This window comes from Hyposmocoma kahamanoa, unplaced genomic scaffold (genome assembly GCF_003589595.1).
Source record: "Hyposmocoma kahamanoa isolate Upper Pololo Valley unplaced genomic scaffold, ASM358959v1 92, whole genome shotgun sequence".
NCBI lineage: Eukaryota > Metazoa > Arthropoda > Insecta > Lepidoptera > Cosmopterigidae > Hyposmocoma > Hyposmocoma kahamanoa.
In genome coordinates this window covers 15,677,363-15,703,330 of record NW_020654748.1, presented here as the reverse complement: position 1 = coordinate 15,703,330, position 25,968 = coordinate 15,677,363, and the positions used below count along the sequence as shown (strand labels likewise).

At 36.4% G+C, this 25,968-nt stretch overlaps 3 protein-coding genes across 3 annotated transcripts in view; all 3 read right to left on the bottom strand.

Annotated features, from left to right (window-relative positions):
- Positions 1 to 5: 5 nt before the first annotated feature.
- Positions 6 to 17,399, bottom strand: LOC113236760 (the record flags this gene model as incomplete). The annotated part of the gene is made up of 4 exons (XM_026472928.1): positions 16,859 to 17,399; positions 8,344 to 8,853; positions 1,193 to 1,331; positions 6 to 220 (listed from the first exon to the last, which is right to left on the bottom strand). Coding segments are annotated over exons 1-4 (1,074 nt in total), but the record flags the coding sequence as incomplete, so codon positions are not given.
- Positions 17,400 to 20,065: 2,666 nt separating this feature from the next.
- On the bottom strand, positions 20,066 to 20,653 carry LOC113236759. Its single transcript, XM_026472927.1, has one exon. It carries the CDS (start codon positions 20,651 to 20,653, stop codon positions 20,066 to 20,068), a length of 588 nt encoding a protein of 195 aa, XP_026328712.1.
- Positions 20,654 to 22,173: 1,520 nt separating this feature from the next.
- Positions 22,174 to 25,968, bottom strand: part of LOC113236994 (protein odr-4 homolog) — a 4,575-nt gene continuing 780 nt past the window's right edge. Inside the window, exons 3-7 of the mRNA XM_026473234.1 lie at positions 25,389 to 25,755; positions 24,658 to 24,843; positions 24,260 to 24,467; positions 23,882 to 24,058; positions 22,174 to 23,224 (exon numbers count right to left, since the gene is read on the bottom strand). Coding sequence (XP_026329019.1) covers positions 23,034 to 23,224; positions 23,882 to 24,058; positions 24,260 to 24,467; positions 24,658 to 24,843; positions 25,389 to 25,755 — 1,129 coding nt within the window. The 3' untranslated portion in view covers positions 22,174 to 23,033. The remainder of the gene's footprint in view (positions 23,225 to 23,881; positions 24,059 to 24,259; positions 24,468 to 24,657; positions 24,844 to 25,388; positions 25,756 to 25,968) is intronic.

The following is a 25,968-nucleotide window of genomic DNA, read 5'->3' as shown; positions in this document are numbered from 1 at the left end:
ATCGTAGCTTTACCAAGGGTTTCTTTCTTGGCCATTTTAGTTTTACATCCTAGACTTATGTACACACTGACTTTGTTCAAATTGGCTTTGAATACCGACAGTTTGACTGTTGCAGACTTTGGGTCCCATCTTGCTGAGATGGTGGGAACGAATCTGTCGCTCTTCCAGTAGCATTCGGCTTTACTTGCTTCCAGAATGGTGGCCTTCAGGTATAGCGGTGCTAGAATGAGGATTAAATTCAAATATTAATATTCAATACCAACTATACTGGCTAATCACAGCATAATGTAAACAGGACACGTACAGTTGTCTAAAGCAAGAGGTATCTTCGGTGAACACAAGAAAACACGTGAATCTTTAAATAATGTTTGTGAACTGTGTTGTACACCCATAATTCCTCATAATATTTTCTTTCACCGTAACCTATACTTCCATAAAAGACGCAAGGCGTTGTTAAGGTATTAACTCAAGTTAATACCTTAACAAACTCCTTATTTCATAACTAATCGTGTACTATTGGTGTCGTACATTTTTAACTCAAATAATTATATTGGAACAGTAAGCAGATTCCCTTGAGACGTACGAGAAACTCAAGCGGTTGCTCTTGTAAATGTCAAAACACAATCAAGTCAGTATTTAATCTGAATCAGTTTTAAAAGGAGTCAATTTGGGTAATAAGCCCCACACCCACTCATAAACCATGGTACCTTTCAAACCCTATCTTTACATCCTGTCCAGTCAAGCGCAAGACCTGAATGACTACGTGTTAGGAAAATTAACTAGTCATACAGTATTTAAGTACCTAGGTACCGTTGGACATAAGCGGTGATATTAACTCTCTCCGTTTTAATAGGTAATCGATGTAACATGCCAATGAATGCCAGTGAAGGTCAATTCGTTTAACACGTTAATTGTGATGTGTTGTTATTACAGCGCAGCGTTTGACGCATAAAAAAAATTAACACAATAATAAATGAACAATTTTTGTCCTTACATAGAATCCATGATAACTGTATTATTTTTTTATAATACTAAGTGACGGGACGAACAAGTCGTGCGCCTGATGGTAAACTGTAGCACGGGTAATAAATATACGCACAAATAACATTAGTGAAAACTTACATGTTTTCATATAAGGCAATTATCCTCTTTTCGTTATCATACTACGAATAATATAATAAAAGATGATCACCCTTGAATTGCTCCTGCTCCTGCATAGTCTGCACGCTGCAACGCAACCGGTTAATTGTCAGCTGTACGATGTCATTGAGGCCATCTTCACTACTCGTGTATAGAAGGGTCACCTCCAATTGGCCCTTCTTGTTTTCTCTCTGTGGACATGGGAAAAATAAAAACCTATTGCTCAATACGTAGTTACGTACAGTTGTATAGCGAGAAAAACAAATAAGTGACAAAGCTACGGCTAAAAAGACGTTAAAAAAGCAGATACAAAAAATCCGACAACAAGCACATAGAAAAATTCGAGAGGTCCGCTGGTTCGATCCGTGGCTTAGTTGGCATAGCGTCTGACACGGTTTGCTAGAAGACGTCGGTTCGAAGGAATTTTTTCTAAGTGTTCGATAAGTGACAAATGTTTGGAAGAACACTTAAGAACATCCCTCTCTTATATTTGTATTCTTTTATCTGTACAAAATGTTTAAGACATAAGCTAGCAATTATAAATAGGTAATGCAACTGCAAAGTCGTATCTTACAGGACAAAGTGCAATAGAAGTAGGCACATACTACAAGTAAAAAAGTAGACAGGTACAAATCATCAGCGCAAAAAACGGTCCAGAATACGTTAGCAAAGCACCGATAATACGATCAAGTTTTAATGACGACCCACTATCTAGGCGAGTAACAGTATACCTTATCAGTCTTCAGTTACAAGCACTTTTGTGCTTATTACTTAGTAGCTTTTCTAGCTTTACACGCGAATGAACGAACACAAATATCCAATCTAAAGGTATGCAATGTACTTTTGCAGATTATAGTGCGCTTCCAAATTTCTCAAACAGGTAGGGGTCATTTATACGACACCGCGGTTAAGTACGTCTGTCGTGTTTACACAGACTGTTAGCGTTGAAAGCGAAATTCCTTTAAACAAGTATGTGAAGTCGCACCTTGAATGACAAATTGATGTGAAAGTGATTTATGTTTCGTAGTGCCTTACAGCATTTTATCAAAAAAGTTAGTTTAAGTTAGGTTAGACTGTAACATATAGGGAAGTACCTAAATCACTTCTTACCTAATTTACTCAGAAAATCAAATCTCAGTTGTAATAAATCATACCCAATAATGATGTGACGACATTCGAAAAGCTATTTTTGGGAAACTGGCGAAATATATTTAATACAAATTAGCGTATGAGGCACTAGGTATATGCCGATTGAGTGGCGGAAAATTTGACAAATTCTATTTGATATGAAAAATTATACACAATATATTGCTTTTATTTAGTAGGTACTTACGTTTTTAAGTCAGTTTTCCAAAAATTATCCATTTTAGTCACTTTACTACTGTGGGTGCATTACAAGATTACTTTTATATTTTATTAAATAAATAACATGCCGATTTATTACTAAATAAGAGTTGCCTAACTGCATAACAATAAAAGTCGCCTCTTGCAAACAAAAAATGCCTTTGCCTTGGAAGTTTATTTCGGTATCGTCTGAACCGTATTACAGTACGTGTCTCAGCAGTATTATTAAATCATTAAAAAAAAATAGTATATTGTGTACCGAAAGAGCAAAAAGTAACAGATATTTGGAGCGAGAGCGCTTTAAATCCTGCGAGTAGCGCGGGATTCAATTATCTCTCAAGGTGGAAATTATTTGACTCCTGCGTGAAACACTTTTCAATCTCGAGGTAATTTTAATAGACAGCCGTCGCCGAGCTAGCCAACCATTTATATTTTGAAATCCATAGATATTTTTCGTTACACTGTAACTATTGTGAAACATTTGGTACATTATGGAAATGATACTAATTTTTCGGATGTAAATCGCGTACTTATTTGTTTTTTGAAACAAAGCCACGTTTATGGTTTCAGGCCCTTTAGGCCATTTCAGGTTACGGTTGAGTCAGTCAGTATCCATTTAAATCCGATAAAATTGTTTTTTATGAGCTACAATCGTGAAAACCTAAAGTACCTCGATTTGGTAGGTACATTTGTTTTTAATACTCATTATCTCCTGTTATCACAAGAGACGCGAATGCAGAGTGTATTCTTTCATTATATATATAGATAACTCACTTAAAAAAAATTTAAAATTAGCAGTTGGGAAAATTTACTCTTGCTTGCTCTTGCCAAGCTTTCTGATTTAAAAAACTTAAAATGTTTATTCAAACGGCTTTTTCCTAAGGATGTTTCATTGTACGCGGCTTTAAAAATCATTGGTATCAATAATTCAATTCACATATAAAAAAGTCCAACAAACATAATGGACGGACAAATAATGCAAAATGTTCGCATTTGAAAGCTTATTATGGTCTACTAAGATCGTAGTCTCGGGACGACAAGAGCAATCGAAAAACGTTAGACTACTAAAAATAGGTAAAAAAATTTACGTGACACAAAATGAAGCAATGTAATTAATTATCTATTTAATTAATTAATTATAAATTTCATTAATTAAATACTTCAGTCTTTTAAATTCAATTAAATAAACTACATAACCTGTCGTTAAGCCTCTTACTAATTCAGAGATTCTTCCCATTTAAACTATACTTGTACTATTTTTTGCGATCCGGTTAACGTTATCAGACGAGAATTAGTAAAAGCACAGATAGTCGATTAACAGCAATTTACCATCACATAGACTGAAAACCGTGTCCTGTTGCTGATAATGTTATCAGAAGTGCTCTTAATGTAATCAGATATACCTAGGTGCATAATGTGAACTGACAGCTGCAGCGTTGCTATTTTGAAGAGAGTTGCAGAAATGTTCTTTAAATCCTACGTATCTGTACTGTTTTGTCCTTAATATTTCAAAGCAAAACTTAGACAGCATATTACTGAATGAAGTATTTAAAGGGGGAGTTAGGCTCTATTCACACTGGCGCAGAGTCTAAGCGTCGCGACTAGTTATGTTTTTCGCCTATAGCATATTCATGTATTTTCCCATTATTAAGGTACAAATTTGTGTTATGCAAATATGAAAACGCGCATCGACGCACGACGACGCGCGCATTCGCGCTTCGACGCTTGGTTGAAGTCGATCGCTTTCGCGCGTCGCCGCGCGTTACTTGGGCGCAGTGAGGCGTCAGGCGCCGACCACACTGTGATCCGGGCGCACTAACGCGAGAGTCGTCGCGCGTCGACTCGCGGCGCCAGGCGTTGTAGTTGAAAAACAGCACGCGACGTGACGCTTCGACTCTGCGCCAGTGTGAGTTGAACCTATGACTCATAACCTTAAAAAAAATTAAAGCGTGCCAAATAAAGACCTGAGGTTATCAAAAAAGTAGTTGGTAACAACAATATGTATGATGTCATTTCACAAAAAAATAGCACGTCGTACTTGGTTTATACAGGGTGTAACAGAAAGGTGTGGTCATATTTGAAGGTCGGATTCACACTTTGCACATTTTGCTCGAAATGTACGTTCCCATCTGAACGATCGTTTCCCGCAGTGGATTGGACGGGGAGGTCCTGCACCGTGGCCAGCGCGGTCCCCAGACTTGACACCGCTCGATTTTTTTTATGGGATCATATAAAAAATATTGTTTATGCGGAGTCCTGTGAAAGCGCAGAAGAAATGAGGCAGCGGATCGAAATGGCATTTAGTCAAATCACTCGGCAGATGCTTCAAAGAGTAGAGCAGTCTCTGTACCGACACACGGACATATGCATATTGCATGGAGGTCGGCATTTTGAACCTTACCTGTAAATGTGTGAAATGTGCCAGCAGTGCGTGCAGTGATTGTGCTTATTATTCAAAATTATCGTAAACAAGTCAATATTTCGTACATTGTACAACAGTGAATTACAATTCGTAGGAAATTCATTAAAACGTGTATGAATTGAACAGTAGGTAAGTAGGTACCAATTAAAAAAGTATCCACCATTGTAAAATTGTCGTAAATAAATGTATTAATACTAAACTATGTAGAATGTGTATACGATGAAGGCGTGCGTAACTACGGGCTTAATAAGTAAATAAATATTCTTTAAATTGTATGTAAATAAATACGTACGCGTACCTAGGTATGGCATAAAATAATATTGTTAGAAATGATTCGATTTTTCTAGGTATTTAAAGATTTTGTTACTTAATATTAACGTATTATCAACATATTCAAATCATGTTTTTACAATGGCATTTCAATTGTAGTCAGCTGTTCGCCCCGCTTGCGGCCGCCTAGGTTTCATGAATGAATTTGTGAAGTCGTAGTAACGTAACTAGCAATAGAGTTGTGACGCAGTGGTTGTTTCGGACAATCACTATTTATACAATCATAATTAAACTTATATCAACATTAAAAGTCACTTATTTTTATTTGATATTTTGCACACAGGGTCTAAATCAAGTGTACATTTGGGTCCTTTAATATGACCACACCTTTCTGTTACACCCGGTATATAGATAACCTATACGTATTGATTATTTATTTATTTTTTTATTGAATGGTTAATGTTTCGGAATACACTAAACTGGGCGTACAAAAAGTACCTGCTCTATTAAAAAAGTACTTATATTTGGCGTTCTTTCAAAGGGTACCTACCTACTTTTTACGACAACATAACGAAAGGGTATCATTTACAAGATGTTTAGCAAGTCGAAACACCGACGATGTGTGCTAGTTACTCATGAAACAACTCATAATATATTACACCATACTCGCGTGCGTTAACTTGTTTATGAATTACTTTATTGCCTACGTGTTTACATATGATATAGACTATTTGTAGCGCTTTGTTAAATTCTCATGCAAATAGAAAATCTTAGGTCATGAATTAGTCATACAATCTGCTTGTGTTAGAATAACCATTTCAAATGATAATAAATAAATAACAGACATAAAAATAATTTCTGATGTCAGCTATATAGGATTTGTCATGCTTAGATGTATCATAGGGCCTAATAGCGACGTTGATACATATCGGGTGAAGTGCTATTTTCCAACACACACTAGATAAATAACACCTGCTGTTCCTCACCGAGACGCAGAACAGATGTACGACAGACGCACGTGCCTCATCTACCCCGGGTATACTCTGGAGCACAGGTTCATACCTCGTGTCAGAGTCTGTGTGTAAGTTCGCGATGGCATCTGTGTCAAGCGTCTCAAGAACCTTGAGGCACCGAGTTTTTCTATTTTGTGGCTTCTGGTAGACACAGGAGTTGCACAAATAGTGTACTGCTGTGTTTACCGATCGCACAGTGGAGATCAGGAGACAGCCAAGCTGTTCCAATATCTGAATGAGACGTCTGATGAGATTCAGCATAGGTACCCAGCGGCGCAACTAGCCATTCTGGGGGACTTTAATAATCAAGAATGGTTGTTCCCATACCAGATGACCGATCACGCTGGGAGAGAGACGCGTAAACTTGCGTTAACGCTAAGCTTTTCCCAGCTTGTCAGTGGCGCCACCGGGATCCCAGATGTTGATTCTCATACGGCTAATTGCTTGGACCTTCTGTTAACAACTGATCCAGACCGCTACTCTGTGGTTGTAGAGGCCCCACTGGGTACTTCCGACCATTGCCTGTTGAAAACTGTATCCGTATACTCCCCACCCGATCAGGGCCATAGTTGTATGAGACTGGTGTGGCGATACAAGTTAGCAGATTGGGACGAAATGCGCCACTTCTTTGCATCATATCCCTGGCAAGCGTGCTTTACTTCAGGAGACTCATCGCGCTGTGCTGATGCTGTAGTCGAGGTCTGGCGTTTGGGTACGGAGTATTACATACCATACTCTGATGTACCAATGGACCTCAAGCTCGTCCATGGTTTAACGCTGATTGTAGATGTGCTGAAGCACATAAACATTTCGCTTACCAAGCTTGGGCAGATGCTCGACTACACAAAGCTCCGAGTACTCGGAATTTGAAGAAAGCTTTTAATAAGGCCGCCAAGAAGTGTAAAACCGTGTAACGTAGGGCCAAGTTCGATCATGTGCGCCGCATAGGGGCCAATGTCGACCATGTGCGCCGCATAGGGACCAAGCTTGTCTCTAATCCAGCAAATCCTTTTGGTCCTTGGCCAAAGCGGTCGAATCTAACAGTGCGCCTGAATTGTCTCCTGTTCGCACACGCCTGTACCGCCCCTCACTTGAGACTGGTGTAGTTCCCAGGTCGTGGAAGCTTGCAAACGTGCCACCTGTGCCAAAAAAGGGAAGCAGAGCTGACCCTGTCAATTATAGATCTATCTCAGTCACTTCCATACTCTGCAAGACTATGGAACGTGTACTTAACAACCGTCTCCTGTCATAACTTGAAGACAACGACCTCCTCAGTGATCGCTAGTACGGATTCCGACGAGGGCAATCTACTGGGGATCTTCTTGTGTATGCCTGTCACATATAGAGCGAGGCTATAGAAAAGCAAGGCGAAGCACTTGCAGTGTCTTTGGACATTTCTAAAGCTTTTGACAGGGTCTGACACGCAAGCCTATTAAGTAAGCTTCCCTCTTATGAGCTTCCCACTGACCTTTGCAATTGGGTGTCGGATTTCTTGAGCGAACGTTCGATTCGAGTAGTCTTAGAAGGCTATTCTTCCGAACATTTGGCGATTGATGCCGAGTTCCTCAGGGTTCCGTACTGTCTGCAACTCTCTTTCTGCTGCATATTAATGATATGTTAATTCCAGGTACCTTTGCGTATACTCATGACTTTTATAGGATATATCACGGAGAGTGCGATTGAATTACACGATTTAATTCCGCCTTCTACTTTCCATCACCGGGGCACTAGGCGTAGGCTTGGGTTCCACCCCTATGTAGTGGATATTCCAAAGATTCGCACGAAGCGTTATGCTTCCACATTTATATGGCGAACGGCTATGGAGTGGAATTCCCTGCCTGCAGACTTGTTCCCGGAACGTTATAACTTGGGCCTTTTCAAGGCGAGAGTGAATAGGCATTATTTAGGCGTGCATGCCCCATCGTCGACCTCATAGTCACTTTCCATCAGGTGAGATGGAGGTCAAATGCGCACTTATATTTTATTAAAAAAAAAAAAAGGAAATCGCGATTAAATTTTGTCATTTTTATACTGTAGACCCCTACTGTTAGTTATGGGCAAACACGAATAATCTCGTAGACCGGAGTCCGTGGACCAAGTTAGGAAAAAACAGGTAAAAGCGTATTCGGGTAAAAATTATTGTTTAGAACTCACCCTCGCATCATTCACACCGGTGAGGCCACTGGCAATGGCATTAATTGGCCTCCAGATGTCCGGAGTGCCAATCAAGCCATTCCTGAGATCATTCTGAAACAATTTCGCGTCGAAATTCCACGTCGCTGCCCCCACAGTTCGTCGCTTTTCTAATACTGATTTCTGAGCTACAGATTCAGCTTTCGTAGCCTTAAAACTGCTAAAAGTCTTCTCCAAAAACCCAGATTTGGCCTTAGGTTCCTCTTGTTCTGTTACTTTTGGAGTTTTTTTAGCATCCAAAGTTTTACTATATTTTCTTTTGTCGGAGTCTGTTTTTGGTGGTTCTAATACTGCGTAAATGGTTAAAGACAAGAAGTGGCCGGCTAGTTGGCTTTGAAGATCGATTTTCTCTGTACTCTTCTTTGCTGTTTCTTTTGGTTTCAATTGGAATTTGAAGTCCTCGTTCCAAACAGGCCATGAGCTTTCTTGCAATGTGGTCTCAAATTTGCTATCGCCAGGGAATAATTTTACCTGTAAAAGATGATAATACGGCACGTTGATCAATATATATACGTAATTTATAGTAATCATTTTATTGAGGCTACTTAAAGTATAAAATGTATCCAAATCTAAATTATAAAAATCATAATATATCAGTCCTATATCTCGGGTCAAGAGCATTCTAGATTCAAATTGCGTTTGTTTTACCTATACTTTTTTAAGCAGTATTTAAGTATGTCTACATGATATCAGTAACATCTAATTTTGAATTAACGTATAATGACGTCATTTTTATTGTGGCATAAGAGTACTAGATAGGCAATTATCAATAGAAAATTTTCAACTACCGAACCTGAATATTTGTTATTTACAGAAAGTAGTCCCATAAGACGCAACATTTTGAACCTTGTATCAGACTAACGATGATCATCGACATTCCAACAGGAACGTTTTAAACGGTTACGCAATAGCAATAAGTAGTTTTAGTATTCTTGACCGGGATCTGGTCGAAATCGCAATTCGCTGTGGTTCACCATGTGCCGTTTATTTATTTGTAATAATAGTTACGCATGTACATCATGTTTGCCAGAACTAAAATGTTTATTAATAATCTCTATATCAATCTCAATAGGCACCAAAATAGATACCGAGCGGATTCTATCACAGAGCAAAAAGCGAAAAATTGCGGAGATCTGAATTAAGCGTGGAAACATACACACTTGATTTTTTCCTAAATAAGAATCTTTTAGCTTGCATATTTGCCATTTGACGATACGCAACAATTATACAAAAGAGGCGTTTCAAAATTTATGTTTCTACTTTTAAAAGCATGAATGTCGTTTTATGATCGTCACGTATTCTGATTTCAATGCACAATGTTAAATGTTCTACTAATAAAACCAATAGTGTAAGCAATTTCGAACAAATACATAAAAGATAAGAGGGCGATAACGTTCTTGTACAAGACTATACAGGGGTTTCCTTGATAAAACATGGTATGCAAACAGTTCGTGAACGGCGATTATACATATCTTTTCGTAGATATAATGGCACTGACATATTCTTTAAAATAGATGTATTCGACATATTTAACCATACTTTACAAATTAATAATACTTATTATGTAATATTATGTCGTACAGTAGGCCATCCCGTTTGTCAATTCCGGATTGGAGGTTTGTCTTAATTTGTGTCTAAAATGAGTAGTGTGTAATAATTTAGATTTCGAATTGTTAACCGACGTCAAAAAAAAGAGGAGGTTCTTAATTCGACTGTATGTATTTTTGTATGTATGTTACGCGACAATTCCGGAATTTGTGAACCGATTGTAATGATTCTTTTTTTATTACAAAGATGGTAGGTACCTCAGATGTGGTCCCATATAAATTTGAAGGGAATATTCCACCGCTAAGGGTGGCAAACTAGAGGATGAATTACTTTTGAGGTCGGTTTTTTTAGTACTCTGTACTGTTTTTTTAATTGCCGTTTTTGCTCAATGTTCATCAGTCAAATCATTGTTCTTAGAGCGAATTTTTGTCATTTGACAATTGAAATGAAAACGCAAACCTGTTTTTTTTTGGCTAGTGTCTAGTTTGTACGTTACATAATTGACAAAGTTCATTATGATAATTACAAAATTTTGCTTTCATTCCATTTCTCGGCAATGTAAAGTGAGTCTTACGGGATATCGCAGAATATTTAAGCAATGGCTAATAGTCTTCTTTAGTCGTGTCGTGCACCTGTAGGATGTGTTTGTTTTATTATCACTTTTGATTTGGTTATTCACCTAGTAAATATCAAAAGTTACAGCATTATTGTCATAATTACTTTTCTTTTTTTTTTTAATAATCTTCCGATGTTTCATTACGTTGTCTGCAGTAAGAAGTGATAAATTATTTAGCTCGAATGTGTATTATTTTTGTGTTTTTACTGCGACAGCGAAACAAAACTTGAATAACTTGCATATCCAAATGACTATTAGAATGCGTCACATGCACAAGAAGCACCGTGATAAAAGGAGGTCCTTAGTTAGTGCTGTGTCCAACGTATCATTTTATTTATAAATTATAAAGAAAGGGGAACATATTTTACAAAATTTGTGTACCTATAACTGAAGTCATTGTTCGCAAGATTTCTTTACTACGCTCTTGCCAATTACTACCCTATACGCCTAATATGTCGCTATCTAAATATGTACAGACCAAGAATAAAAATGCTTATTAACACGTTACCAATCACAACTCTGTGATGACTTTGGTTTACAAAACAAACTTTAGTAAGAATGCCGTATTTTTAACTACATTTTAAACAGGAGACCTAAAATACAAGGGTCCAGTACCTAGGTTCCTGTCTGTCATAAATTTGAATAGGTATAGGTACCTACACAAATTTAATTAGGCTTAATCTCTATTCTTTTAGTTTGTACCTATTTATTGGGAGAAAAATAAATAAATATGGTATTGAAGAATTATAACGTATACAATTTAAGGGGTCGTATTCCAGAACTCTACTCAATGCTCAAGTCAGGATTTGAGTATGGTTTAAAGCACTCGAAATCATACTCAAGTCCCTTCCATTAGGGTCGTATTTCCAGTGCTTGCGTTTCCAGTGCAATCCTGACTTGAGCATTGAGTAGAGTTCTAGAATACGACCCTAAGAGTATTTTTCTTTATTCGAGATGTTTACTTACTTCTCCAAAAAAGAAGCGACTTTAATGCAGCGATATAAGGTGTACTTTCGTTTCTTGTAACAATTTTTTTTTTAAGTTAATCAGAAAATTGAAACTTTATTCAAATTAAATATAATCATAATCTCAGTACAGAGTACTAAAAAAAAAACAACCTCAAAAGTACGTATAATTACATATAGTTACCAAGTTTTATTGAAATCGGTTCCTGGAAGTGCGCTAACCAGGATTCATCCCCTAGTTCGCCACTATACGGGCCTTGACACAGGAGATAATAAAAATCGGGTCTCACTACTCAAATTATATTGAGAGAGAAAAACGCCTTGAATTGGAAAATAGCAAAATCAACCATTAAAATAATTACTCCTTATAATAAAATTTAGGCGCTATTTATAAAAATGAATCTTCATGGGTGAACAGCCACCCTTAGAGGTGGATGATTTTCTTCAATGGGACCACTAAGGAGGTACTCTCTTTCCAACAAAAAAAGAATCATGATATCGGTTCACAAATACCGCAGATATAATTAATATAATTAATAAGTCGGTCAAAAATAAGACTTAATGATGATGTAAAACACTACCATGAAATATATTAAAGGTGCAACTGTCATTTATGGACTCCACAACAGCAAAACAATTCATTTTTCCACAATTTTTGAGATTTGGCGTGAGATAATCGACACGACAAACGTACAAGCAAAAATTGTGGACTGAGCTCAAGTATGAAGAATTTCGCGTATCGTTGGCACACGTGCAACGCCTACTAAGCACTTCTACTGTAACTATTTATTGTTCTGTGGTTTTAGGCTTGTGAGTTTAGGAATACCATTATAGTTTGCATTTTTACTAAGCACTGTATTCATGCTCTGCATCCCTTTGCTGTATTCCCGTTTGTGTAAAGAACGCAAACAACTTAGGACTCGCCTCTGTGTTTTTATCTGTTATATGCATGAATGCGACCGCATTAATTTAAATTCTTACCATGACATGAGAACAAGGCCACGACTAATGATATTATGTAGGTAACTATTAGTGTCAGGTAATCACTGCTAGATACCAACTTAACTTATTTTAAGTTACTGGTGTTGTGTTGAAACTTTAGGCTGCTTTGTTTTTTTCTTAACTTTAAACAGCAGTAGCAGTAAGGTCCTTGTGAAAGAGTTCGTCCAACTTACCTATTTTTGCCGCCATGCAGTAATATCAGCATTACTGCTTTCCGGTTTTGAAGGGCAAGGATGCTGGTGAAATTACATGGGACTGTTCAACTATGTCTCAGAGTGACGAGCGAGCGCAGTGGCAGTGCCCCTCGATATTTGTGATTTTTAATTCTGAGTGGCGCCGCAACCGTTAAGGACAACTGTTTACAAACACAAATCGTGTTAAACTCAATGTTGTATCTATGTGATCGATATGCTCGTAGATATAGAAAGTAATACCTACTTACTATGTTCGTATTTTTCAGTGTCCATTTATACAAAAAAAAGTTTAATCATCAGATTCCAAAAACTGTAATTTGTTAAGTAAAAAGATCTCCATCGTGTGATAAAATAAAACATTTTCTGCAGGTTTTTCGAAAACTATTTAAAAATGTATTATAACAAAAATGTACATTTTAAAATGAACGCAAATTAAGAAATATAAAATTACGCTAAAAAAATGCAAAGGGGTGCTGTCTCGTTCACGCAGTCATGCTTGTGTCTTTGTCGGTAGATACAGCAACAATGTTTGTTATCAAATACCTAACGCGTCTGTAAAACCTAAGAATTGTATCCCCATAACAATGGAATAAAACATTTATTTTAACTCTGATCGATAGGTATGCCAGTATTACGAATCGAAGAAGGCCATATATAATGGTAAAATTTGACAAAACAAATTCCTATTTAAATTCTCATACCATTAATATAAATTATATTATCAATTATGAACAACGTTGAACTTCTAAAAATGTACTAGTTTCTTACAAAACAAAATTTTGTCTTAAAAACTAATGAATTTGCCGGGTGCTATGAGTATGTTAACTATGTATAAAATAAACGACCGACCCGTTGGGTGTTTGCTCCAACTAGAAAAACAATTAACTAAGCGAACGGATGTTAAGTCAGAGTAATACCTGCGGCATTGTTTTCGGTTCACACACATTATGCTATATGTACAAGTCCTAATTATGAGTAAAAAATTGTGTACATGCAGTAAAAACATAATGTAGACTGTAGTAAAAAATTGGAATGAATGAAAATTACCTATTTCAGAAATAGGTAGAATACTTTGCAATTGCAAACTTGCGTTTGCAAGAATAAGTTGTTAATTAACCAAGAATATGTATAATTATTATAATGTCACACCCATAACAATAAAGTGACGAAATTCGAAAACATTTTTGGAAACTGACTATAATTATTGAAATAAAAAAGCCACGTAAAATATTATATAAACTGAAGTATTGGCTTTGCCTGTAAATTAAATTATTGAAGAATAATCTCAGTACAGAGTACTAAAAAAGCCGACTTCAAAAGTCATTCATCCCCTAGCTTGCCAACCTTAGAGGTAGAATGTTTTCTTCAAATTGAAATGGGATCACTACCGAGGTACCATTTTTCCAAAAAAAAAGAATCATCAAAATCGTGTCACAAATGCCGGAAGTTATCGCGTAACATACATACAAAAAAACATTTTTTTAAGTCGGTTAAAAATTACAATCTAAGTTATAGCAAGCTCCATATCTTTCTACGTTAGTTTTGATTATAGTGACCCTCCCTTGAGAGCATATGAGAAGGGCACTATAACCTATGCGCGCACAAGAACCTTATAAATTCAGGTTCTGACCCCAGATCAGAGTGTTCAGGGTTGTCACAGACCTCTGTCACTTAACTTCATCCGGCTCTTCGAGAGGCTAGTGCCTCGGGTGAGCCGCCCCGGGTGCACGTTCAGTGCCCTCCCTATTTTCCAGATAGGTACCGGAGCTGTAGGCACGCTCACTTCCCGTTGCGTAATGCACAACTAGCGGTTGCCACCAATAAGTCGTCGACTCTGAGTCCACTACCAAATCTCCTCATTGGTGGCGGAGCTGTAAGTCACGCTCACTTCTCGACACCGAAAAACGACGTCTCTCCAGTTCCCAATAACCTAAGCGGCTGGAGGGACCGGAGGATATCTAGCTTATCCTCTACTAGCTCTCCGGGCTAGTGCCGGAGATGCCAGTCGCAGTGTCCTGCGACAATGTCCGGACGTAGCTTCCAACTTAAAGGGCAACTCACGTGTCCCGCGCGTCTCCTCGCTACAGGCCCTAAGACTAGACCGCTACTAAGACGCGCTAGCTGCTCACGAGACAGACGCCCCGGAAACATGCAAAACCGGGGCAGACAAACATGTCCGTCTCTGCAGCTAACCACAAACCCCAGCGAGTTCATACCCAAATCCGGGTCCGCCAGAGGGCGACTCTGGCAAAGGCGTATCACTGGCGGAGGGCTTGGCCCGGACGTCCGCTGTACCCTGGTCTTGAAAACCCTATCTCTCGGGTCGGTCGATAGGGAAAAATGTAAGTTATAGCAATAAGACTTAAGGCGCAGGCGCAGGGTCGTCTGCCAACGTTCGGCAGAGTACTTCGACTACCGAAGGCGACGCATTGGATTCCCTATTTACACCAAAACCTCTGCCGTTTTTGACAGACTACTTCGCCGTGCCGAAGGCGACGACGCACCCAGTCGTTTCCGTCGACTTTGGCTGTAAACTACCGTCGTCAGACGACTCACTATTTACACCGTGTAGCTTGCCTGACGACTTAATGTAAATACGCCCTTAGACGCGTTAGCCTGTCTTCGATATTAAACAGTAATTCGTCATATTATTGAGCGCCAGCCAAGTCGCATTAAACGGCTGCAAGTGCCACGTAATTTAATTTTTAATCGACTTCATAAAAAGGAGAAGGTTCTCAAATCGACTGTAAGTTTTTTTTTGTATGTAAGTATGTTACACGTTGATGATTCTTTTTTGTTGGAAAGAGGATACCTCAGTATCAGGCCCCATTTAAATTTGAAGAAAATATTCCACCTCTAAGAGTCGCAAACTAGGGGATGAATGACTTTTGAGGTCGGTTTTTTTAGTACTCTGTACTGAAATTATTATATTTTAAGTTCTCATTTTCCCAAAAATGTTACTTGGCGAATAACGTCTCTATTATTGAAAGTGTATTTATGGGGTAGTTCTGTTTTTACATCAATTAATGTTTAGTTTAAATACGCTTTGAGTTTCCTAATTATTTGTTATAAGGTTAAGAACACGTCAAGCTTGGCACTAAAGACAAATCCAACTGCTTACGTTAAGAATGGTCCAAAGTACAAAGTGTCAAGATTGATGTGCTCTTGACTGTATCTGTTTAAGCTGATGGCTTTACAACCATAGATATATATCTAGATATGTCTGTCTGTGTTTACAACCAATTCTCAATAAATTAATAATAGTAAGTGTATATGAGCAATTGAGGATTTTGGGGGGGACATTTGCCCAACAGTGGGATACAAGAGATTCTCAATTATTTGTTATTTTTCTATGCTGACGGTTCATTAAGGCTATAGGCCATAAATAAATAATAATTATAATGCGTATATTATGTGAAAATTGGTTACCTACGTTGTAAATTAAGGGTTGGTTACATGTATAAGTACAAATACTTTATTTATTTACGTACTTAAGGTCGATTACCGGTAACCTATATAATTAGTTACGTTCCACTGCAGGGCACTGATCTCCATTAAGAAAAATTCGACTACAAGGCAATTTACAATTCAAAAATTAATTTGCAGATTCGTTTACGAACATTAACAAACTAATTGCTAATTGAACTATAGGCAGTGGGTATTGATTAATTAACATCGAAAATGAAAACGGGGCCGGTGGATTCATATTTGATTTTCCCGTTTCTATCTCGATATATGTTGAGTGGTAATTAGATAGAAATAATGATAATGTTGATAAATTGTTGTTTAATATTAAATATTTTATTAATAACCAATCAGCACGTGTCCGCGTACCACCATAACAAAACAAAAAATCTTTTATGTTACTTGTACTGAAAAGCGTGATTGAAGCACCATGACAACTCGCAAATAAATACATTAAAGTTAAATGACGGCGTGTGAAGTCCACTAACCACATACCATTGACGTTAATCATTAAAACAAAAAGCTTCTTCACAGTCTTCGGAGACGGTGACGGTGACGCGTTATTGATATATGAAATAGTTTAATGTTTACATTCCCTTTGTCCACAATAATGCAATAGGAAGTAGCCCAATCAGTCGCGTCTGTCGGTTCGGACAATATAATGAGTATAATAGAAAGGAAGTTACCTTAACAAGGTATCCATGGGCGCGACTCAAACCGAATAGGGACGGAAGGTGTCTCGCGCCAATGACGGTCACGTATAAATTCTTGTTGATCGGGTGCAGAGACAATTTAAACCCTATCTCCGGCTCCAAACTACCACTACCAGCCAACTGACCACCGCCATCCTTATTACTGTTCAGAAAATTCTTCAATTTATTCAGTGAAAATGCCATTGCAACGTCTTCGTATCACGCACTCAACCACTAGCATTAAACCGGTTTTAATGAATTATTAATCGCGCAATTACAATTAACTCTTTCGTAGGTAACTCTCGTACATATTCTTGTTCACATTTTAAGTCACTTGTAACACATTAATTATCCAAACAAAAGTTTCGTAAATTTAATAAAACACTATTGTGCGACCACGTAAACTACCTTAACCTGATCAATTGAAACGGCCGAATGCGTAGTTGTCACGCACGGCCCACTATCAAAACACATATAAAAAGAATTTTATCAGTTGGTATTTGAAGTCGTTAAAGTCAATCGGATCTCTCTTTCTTGCTCGCTATACGGTGCGGTGCGCTGACGCCGCCAGTTAGTATAGTGTGTGCATTGTGTTTTGGTCGGTTGACTTTATAGTAGATTGCCTGACTCGCCGTTGCTATGGTACAGCACGAAAACAACAGATGGCGTAAGAAAGTCAATAGTCTCAAAATAATAGTGTACGATTTATATGAATAAATGAGTAAATTAATTATAGAAAACTCTTTTGTGAAAATAAGTTAGTTAGTAGTAGTTAGTTAGTCACAACTATTGGAAAGTGAAATTGTCGGAGATTATCACAAACATTTTTTTTTGTGAAAAGCCAGACTATTATGAAAAAGAACATCACAATGACGTAATACTCGACTCGAAGGACCATCAAGTTGATTTGGAATAAAAAGCGTATTTATTTCAAATTTTGGACATGGCGTCGCTTAATAAGAAAAAACAAAAATCCTATAATTATGTAAAAATAGTTATTTATTAAAATGCTTTAATTTACACAGCATTCTTTACATAAAACAGTTACAATTAACGTAATAACTTCATTTTTGCTACATCAATCAATATTAAATGCTATCGTATCTTATATATCATACAAAAGAAGCAAAAATAATAAACAGTATTTAAAAACGTATATAAAACCAACATTTCAATCTAACTTGGGACAATACATCATTCTGTAAAAAAAAACAAACAGGAAAATGTTATCATTCAACAAAATAAATTACAGCGTCCCTATAAAGACACGCTCCGACTAACTTTCTTTTCATTTTTATTCACAACACCCGCATCGAACGTTAAATGTCGTATTCGAAACCGAACCGAAATGACGTCACACCCGTACGATTACTCGAACTTCTGAACCGGCAAAGGCTACAAACGTTATTCAAAATACAGTTATCGGATGAAAGTTACTGCACGTCCTAATGTTTACAAAGCAAGAATGTAATGTGGAAATCTGTTATTATTTTAATATCTAATAAAATCTGGATTTTGTTAAATTTTATTAATTTATTTTAATGCGAGACTAATGCATTCCTATATTTTAGGTCTAAAGTTTTGAAAATGTGCATAAAAGGATTTTCATTTTTCTTATAAACTATTTCACCGACTAACTCCGTAAAAGCTGTTGGATAATGATATCGTATCCCAAATCCGAATTTAACTCGGAATGTTCTAAATAGCTCGGAAAGTTCCATTCGATTCGAAAACGATATTCAACCGAACGATTCGGTTAAAATATCGAAGAGTTCTGAGTCGGGGTCCAGATGAGTAGTACAATGAATATATTATACTTTTATCATCATAATACGATATAATTATATACGTTTCGTCATAAGCAAGACAACTCTATGTGATCCTAAAAACAGTCCTTTATATTTAATTTAATAACATAAAGCACTTAGAAGAGTTCATTTGAATGACATTAAAAATTAAAGTAAACAAATTGGTGAAATAAACATTTCATGAATAATAAGGGTATTACGGGTTATTGTTTATACCTTTCCTAAAGGAAGCAATCACAGGAATAATCTTGTGATATCGATATAGGTTTCAGTTACAGGTGTTCTTTTAGCATATTAAGGGGCCTTAATGTACGTAAACAATAACAATTACTTAATGAGCCTATTTATACATTCACGAATAATGAAGATGGTCCACTAGCTCGTCCTTGAAAAAATGCAATAATCAGCTCGTTAATGAAAGCTCAAATTCATATATCATAGACCCTGGAAAGTTAAAATGTCTAACGTGCATTTGGAAAATATTACAGGAGAGCGATTTATAGTAATTAAAAAAAAATCATAAGTCTTATTATATTTGCTATATGGAAACGATGAAACCTTATAGATTTCCATATAACAAATGCATACATTTAAAATGACTATAGTCGTCACAAAATAATAGATCATATTTGACACATGTCATCGCAACGTAAATAGTGATGTGAACTGCAATATCGGTAACCAGTTTAAACGATTCTCACGAGAAATCGATTAAAAATTTTAGGAGTTTGTAATCGTTTAGGTTATTTTTCTGTTCATTGCTTTTCAGTTCTAGATATATCAATCAACATTTATTTAAACGTTATACAGTTTAATAGAAATAATAAGTAAGTATTTTAAGTGAGCACAACGGCAACCTGTACTTGTTGTTGTATTGTAGTTATACATTAGCATAGTTCACGAGGATAACCTGTACGTAAATAACAAAATTCTGAAGTAAAACAAAAGACCTCCTTATTGGAATTTTTTATTTATCAACGTCATCGGAAGATGAACCAAAACCATCTGTTGAGCTAGTTTCACCAGTCCATATAATTAACTCGTTTTCAATTAAATTATCAATATTAACATCTCTGTCAAAATCTTCTTTTATTAGTTTTCTAGTTTTTTCCACCACCTTTCTCCAGTCTTCCTTTGTTACTTTAGTACATGCTTCCTTTAATAAAGTCATCATTTTTTTTGTGGAGAACGGTGGCTTAGTATTATTACGTCCTGCGTAGCCTGTAAAAAAAAAACACTGTTGTAAAATAGTAATGTTCCTTCACAGTGATATTACAAATTCGAAAGTTTATATGTTACCTCTTTACATTTGTACTTTATTAAAATATGCTACTAGTACAAAATAAGTCTTAATATATACGAATTTAAAATAACAGTATTAAATGCAAAAATATTAACCTTTAATTTGAGCCCAAATCAACTCAATAGCATTGTATTGACAGTGGTACGGCGGTGTCCTTATAATTTTATGTCCATGCTCAAGTGCCAATTCATCAATTTCATACCTAAGTTTTGTAGGTCTATGCTCTCGCACTAATCTTAACAATTCCACTTTCAATAGCTCCATGTCAGCTTCGACACCATTCCTCTGTAGCCATGCCACCAAATCAGCCTTTTTATTTGCCTGAGTCGGCGCTCGATCTATTTGAACCGAATGATACGATGCACTGTCCATAATTATTGTACATTGTTCGGGGAGGTTCTGAAGTAAAGTTTTAAACCACTCTTTAAATTTGTTTGCGTCCATTTCTTCGTGATATTCTTTTGTACTTTTTGATTCAAATGCTAGTAAAGCATTATTAACGAAACCTCCCCCGGCTGATCCAGCATGGCAAATTATGAGGCGACCACCTTTTCCCATTGGCACTTTCGAGCTGGATGCTTTAGTGTCGTCGGTCCATGATTGTGGTACTGTGTGGTTTGAGTTCAACCAAGTCTCATCGATAAACACAACATTATCCCAATTTGTAATTTTATTCATTTCTCTCAAAAATGAAACTCTTTGTAATATTAAATCATGTCTTTCCATCATAATATTTCTTTTGTCAGACTTCTTGTATTTAAAACCAATTTTTTTCAAAATTGTAATCAGTGAGGTAGCACTCCCAGTAAATAAGCCAAGCTCTCGAAGTGATACCAACAATTTACTCACAGTAGGGTACTCGTGTCTAGTATAATATGTATAAACATGGTTACGAATAGCGTCTGCATCGAACGTGTCGATACCTGTTACAGGCTTGCTTTTCTTCCTCTTTCTAGGCGTATGTAATACGTTTTCTTGAGAGCCGGAAGGCCCATATTTTTCTTGTATGATGGTGTGTACCGTTCTTTTGCCGATTCCAAGTGCACTTGCGACGCGATTTTGCACTTGTGTCACTGGTAATAGAGGTCCACCATTAAGTGACTCCCTTTCGAAATAGTCGTGTAATTTCACAACCAGTTCGCGAGTCTGGCTATTTAAAGCACGTCCTCTTTTCGACATGTTGAAAAAGAGTTCACACAGAATCAAGTCCAAAATATCCAAGCCAAGGTCAACGAGATTGAAAATAGAAGTAGTCCAAAAGCACAGCCGAGTCACAAGAAAAAACACCACGAATAACCAAGCGTACAGTCAACTTCCAAGACGGCGAAAGACTGCGCGGGCGCCGATGCAGAGTGACGCTAAATCGACATCAGTGTTGCCGTTTCAGAATTTGCGATAAAGAAAAGGAAATACAAATCTGACTTTACGGTTCTGTCTACTATAAATACTAGTATACTCAGTCTAATTTTGTAAGCACTTTAAAATTTTTGTTTTTGTAATTAAATAAGTCATTTTTTTAAGTGAAACCGATTTGACTCGATGATAGTCGGCGCGTATTGGTTACAACATTATTATTAAAAAGAATTATTTCTTTGTAGACTGAAGATGTAACTGTTTATAAGACGTTTCGGAGTAACCCAAAATTGGATTTTATTTTGGAATTCCTGCGAAAATAATACTTGAAATATGTTTCTTTCATAACGTATAGACCTTCAATAAAATTTATGTATTTTTTTAAAACCCAATAAGTTATTAATTGCTTATTTACTGTTTCGTTGATTGCATTCAACGTTACATACTATCGACTGGTTTAGCTGTCAAATATGATCTATTATTTTGTGACGACTTTAGTAATTAAATAAGTCATTTTTTTTAAAGTGAAACCGATTTGACTCGATGATAGTCGGCGCTTATTGGTTACAACACTATTATTAAAAAGAATTAGACTGAAGATGTAACTGTTTATAAGACGTTTCGGAGTAACTCAAAATTGGATTTTATTTTGGAATTCCTGCGAAAATAATACTTGAAATATGTTTCTTTCATAACGTATAGACCTTCAATAAAATTTATGTATTTTTTTAAAACCCAATAAGTTATTAATTGCTTATTTACTGTTTCGTTGATTGCATTCAAAGTTACATACTATCGACTGGTTTAGCTGTCAAATATGATCTATTATTTTGTGACGACTATAATACTGTATAAATATAAATTTACTGTAATATTTTCCAAGTGCACGTTAGAGCGGTTACAGACGGCGACTTTTAGCAGAGATGCAGTAGCAATCGTTAATCGTCTACCTTTACACACGCGCGCGATTTTAAGCAGCGATGATGATGATACAATGAAATGCATCGATATAAATCACAAGTGTAACGATGCAAACGCGCGTCCACTCTTAGACGTTATATATTCGTACCTTTCCTACGAATATATCTTTATGGCGGCTGTACACTCTCGTAGAGAAATCTCAAGACATGACGAGTGCGAGAGTATACAGGAAAGCACTTGCCTAGCCTCGGATTTCTTGGTGTCCCTCGCCGGCTAGCTCCCGGGGCGGCTTTTTGCGCCCGAGTGAAAGTTTTTTTGTATGATATGTACGTACATACATACATATTACAGTAATTGATAGCGCATAAAGTAACAGTTTCTAATGCGTCCATCTTCTCGGCATTCGCAACCGCAACAAATATAAGAGAGTACATGGGCGCATTCGTGAAAAGGCCTCTCGCGTGGGCACTATCGGCGAGAGCACTGGGACGAGAGTGTACAGCCGACATAGGAATAATGACTGCCGACAGTTTGGAATGACTTCCTTGCATTTAACAATGACGAGGAAGTTATTTGCCCACCAAATATACTGCTATAAATAATTAATCGTCAATATAATGAAAAAATGAAAAGCATAAAATTGATACGTTAAAGGCGACATAAAAACTCACGCTTAATGTAAATATAGAACTTAGTACTTGGCGCAACGGACTGGTGTCCGCAACTCGACAACAAAGCGCCTATTTTGCATGTGGAATGTAAATATAGAAATCCACCAAGAAAATTAATGTTTGGAAATAATTTTACCCACAAATTCTACGATCGCATCGTAATAATGTACTATGATGGAGACAATAAGAACCAACATGGCAAAACAAATCCCTGTTATGTACATAAACTGACTAGCTTCCTGAGGAGTCGCCAATAACTCTTCGCTACTCGCGTCTCTGTCCAAAGCGTCGAATTCCGATGTATCTGGAAGTACGATATTGATTATACATACACACTGTCGTCATAAACAAAACGATCACAATCACAAATAATTTTCCAAAATTAATTTTGGTCACATTGTCGTATGTACATTGTTTCAATTTGGAGTCAAAGAAAAATGTTAATTTCCTCTTTTTGTCTAAATATAAAGCACATTTATTTATAAATAAATGTATAATACAACTTTTCATCTCATGCAGCAAATCTAATAACAGTATTTTTACTAATAATCAAGTTGAAAGAAGAATTTCATCAAAAGTTGTATTGGGTATATAGTGGGAATTTTCAACCTATTGCATCCTTTAATCCAAGTAAAGACAGACTATTGTAGCGTATTCGATGATTCGTTTCTCCGATTGCTAATCCAATTAATGGGTCCAATGGGCCATTTTTTCCGTTTGTTCCAGATACACGTTATCCATGTTGAACACAACTTGAATGCGAGTTACATATGCGTTTATTTAGAATTTCTCTGTTAACTGTTAGATATGAAACAAGGTTCAAATGTACAAAATGAGAAATAAAATCCCATTGAATCAATTGGCTGAAAGAGTGGGAGACACTCAAACTACATAACTTAATCCTTACGTATGTATACATAGGTAACTTAAGTATAAACAGATAAGTAACAGAAATTTATACCTGCAGGAGTCTCCACATCACAGACAACATCCGCCTCTGTGATCTTCAGATCTAATAACTCTCTGACCGAGAGCAGTGCCTCGGCAGGTGTTTCACCAGGGAATAAGTAGTCACATAAATACAACGGTCCAACAGGCACTAGCACTCTGCGTGGAGGTTCATTGAAGCACACTTTTTCTGAAACAAATGGACTATCAATAATTATATCAGCACTTAATAAAAATATTCTAAAAAGTCAAAGCATTCCACACCCTAGAGCAGACCAATGCAGCAGGGTGTTTATGATGAAAATTAAATTATTTTCATTATTTACAATAAATTTATCGCATTAAATGCTGACAAAACTTTCATTCTTAACAGTAAAGGTATCCTTCTTACCTTCAGGCAATAAATTATCATCAATTAGAGCATCACAATGCATAGTAAATCTAGATGCAAGGGACCGTATGATATCCTCTTTGACAGCTGTGATGGCCTCTGCAACGGTTGCCTTTGGAAACATGAATATACTTGATGACACCACTCCACTGAAATGTATACTGCCATCACATTCCATGTATTCTACTGACTCAGGTAGCGAGTTTTCCTATGAATAAATTAATGACATAAAATATGTACATTAGAACACAGAATTTTAATCAATATAAACAACGAATTGCGATTCTGAAGTAATAAGACAGCACAGTAGTGCTCATTTATTAAGCTAAATATTCAATAAAAGATATTATTTAGCAAAAAATATAGTATGTTTAGCCTAAAGAACAAGTAATACTTACAAAAGGCACAAATAAAGAGACTTGCATTGATTTTGAACCATCATGTGTGTGTTGAGTGGTTTTCGAGCCGGTCTTGGTTTTCTTCTTCTTCACCAAAAGATCTAAAGATTCTGTTCCATCTTTGAGTTCTCCATCAATGAACATTACACTGGACTGGATAGTTTTATGTGCTGATTCTAAGATTTGCTATGAACACATGAAGTTTATATAGAAATCAACAAAGAGAAAAAATTACAAAAACTTGAAAAACTTGCAATTTGTAAAAGTTTGTGGGTAAAAGTTATCACCTCACTTAGTAGTAGTTTTTATTTCTATGTGATTTGAGATGATTTGCACATTTTAAATTATTGTTAACATATAATCATTTTTGTTTTTGTGGCACTAATAAAGTGTTTACTTAAATGCAATATTATTTGTTGTTTTATTTTTTCTGAAAGACATTAAGCAGTTGACTGCTGATTGCCTTGACTATGCCAGTAAACACAAAGGGCACGTTAAAGGCAGAAGTAACGGGTTTGACAACTTATCGCTTCAGCCAGGTACATTAGGAAAGAATTGGGGAAATTACGTGCTTAACTGGAGTCTCTTTGTCCTTGTTTGAGGCCAGGTAGGCCTTGAAACGAAGCAGGTCATTACTTAAAAGGTGATTGTTTACATGGTATCAGTTCATTCAAAAAAGAGCAACCTTTTAAAATAGCATTTAAACAGAAATAAAACTATTTGAAAGGTACCTGAAATTGTTGCTTAACAGAAATCCCGCTCTTCTTTACAACTACTGGGTAAACTTCATCAAACTCGTAATAGCAGTCCAGTCTTTGCCATTGCTGTGACTTTGGGAGAAACTTCCACTCCACAGGTGTAATTGCAAATTTACTTGTACCAACTTCTACACTTTTACACTTAAGTACTTTGGTACTTGTTGACATATGTAACACCAACCTATCATTAGTATTTGGGCAGTTACCATACATGTAAGGGTTTGTGCTCAATGATTTGTACACATAGTTTAGAATCAATTTTATTTTACCAAAAAGATTTGGTTCATCAAAAACATCCTCCTCACAAATAACGAATATGCCTGAAAAGGAAATAGCAATACTATATCAAACCATATATAAAAATTCTACTATGTAGACTCTCATAAGAGAGGTTTAACATAATAGTCAGGGGAGCCTATACTGCCTTCAGAAGAAAGAAAGGCGCAAGAAGCAAGTTCTAATGTCATAGATATGTGTTTAAATTTTTTAAGTGATAGAAGTTCTGATAAAAAGAATAGCTAAAATATACATTTGATATTAAGTAGTTTATATT

Excerpts from the sequence above, each read along its gene's own strand:
- LOC113236759 (XM_026472927.1), bottom strand. The coding sequence starts at position 20,653 with ATGAATAAAATTACAAATTGGGATAATGTTGTGTTTATCGATGAGACT.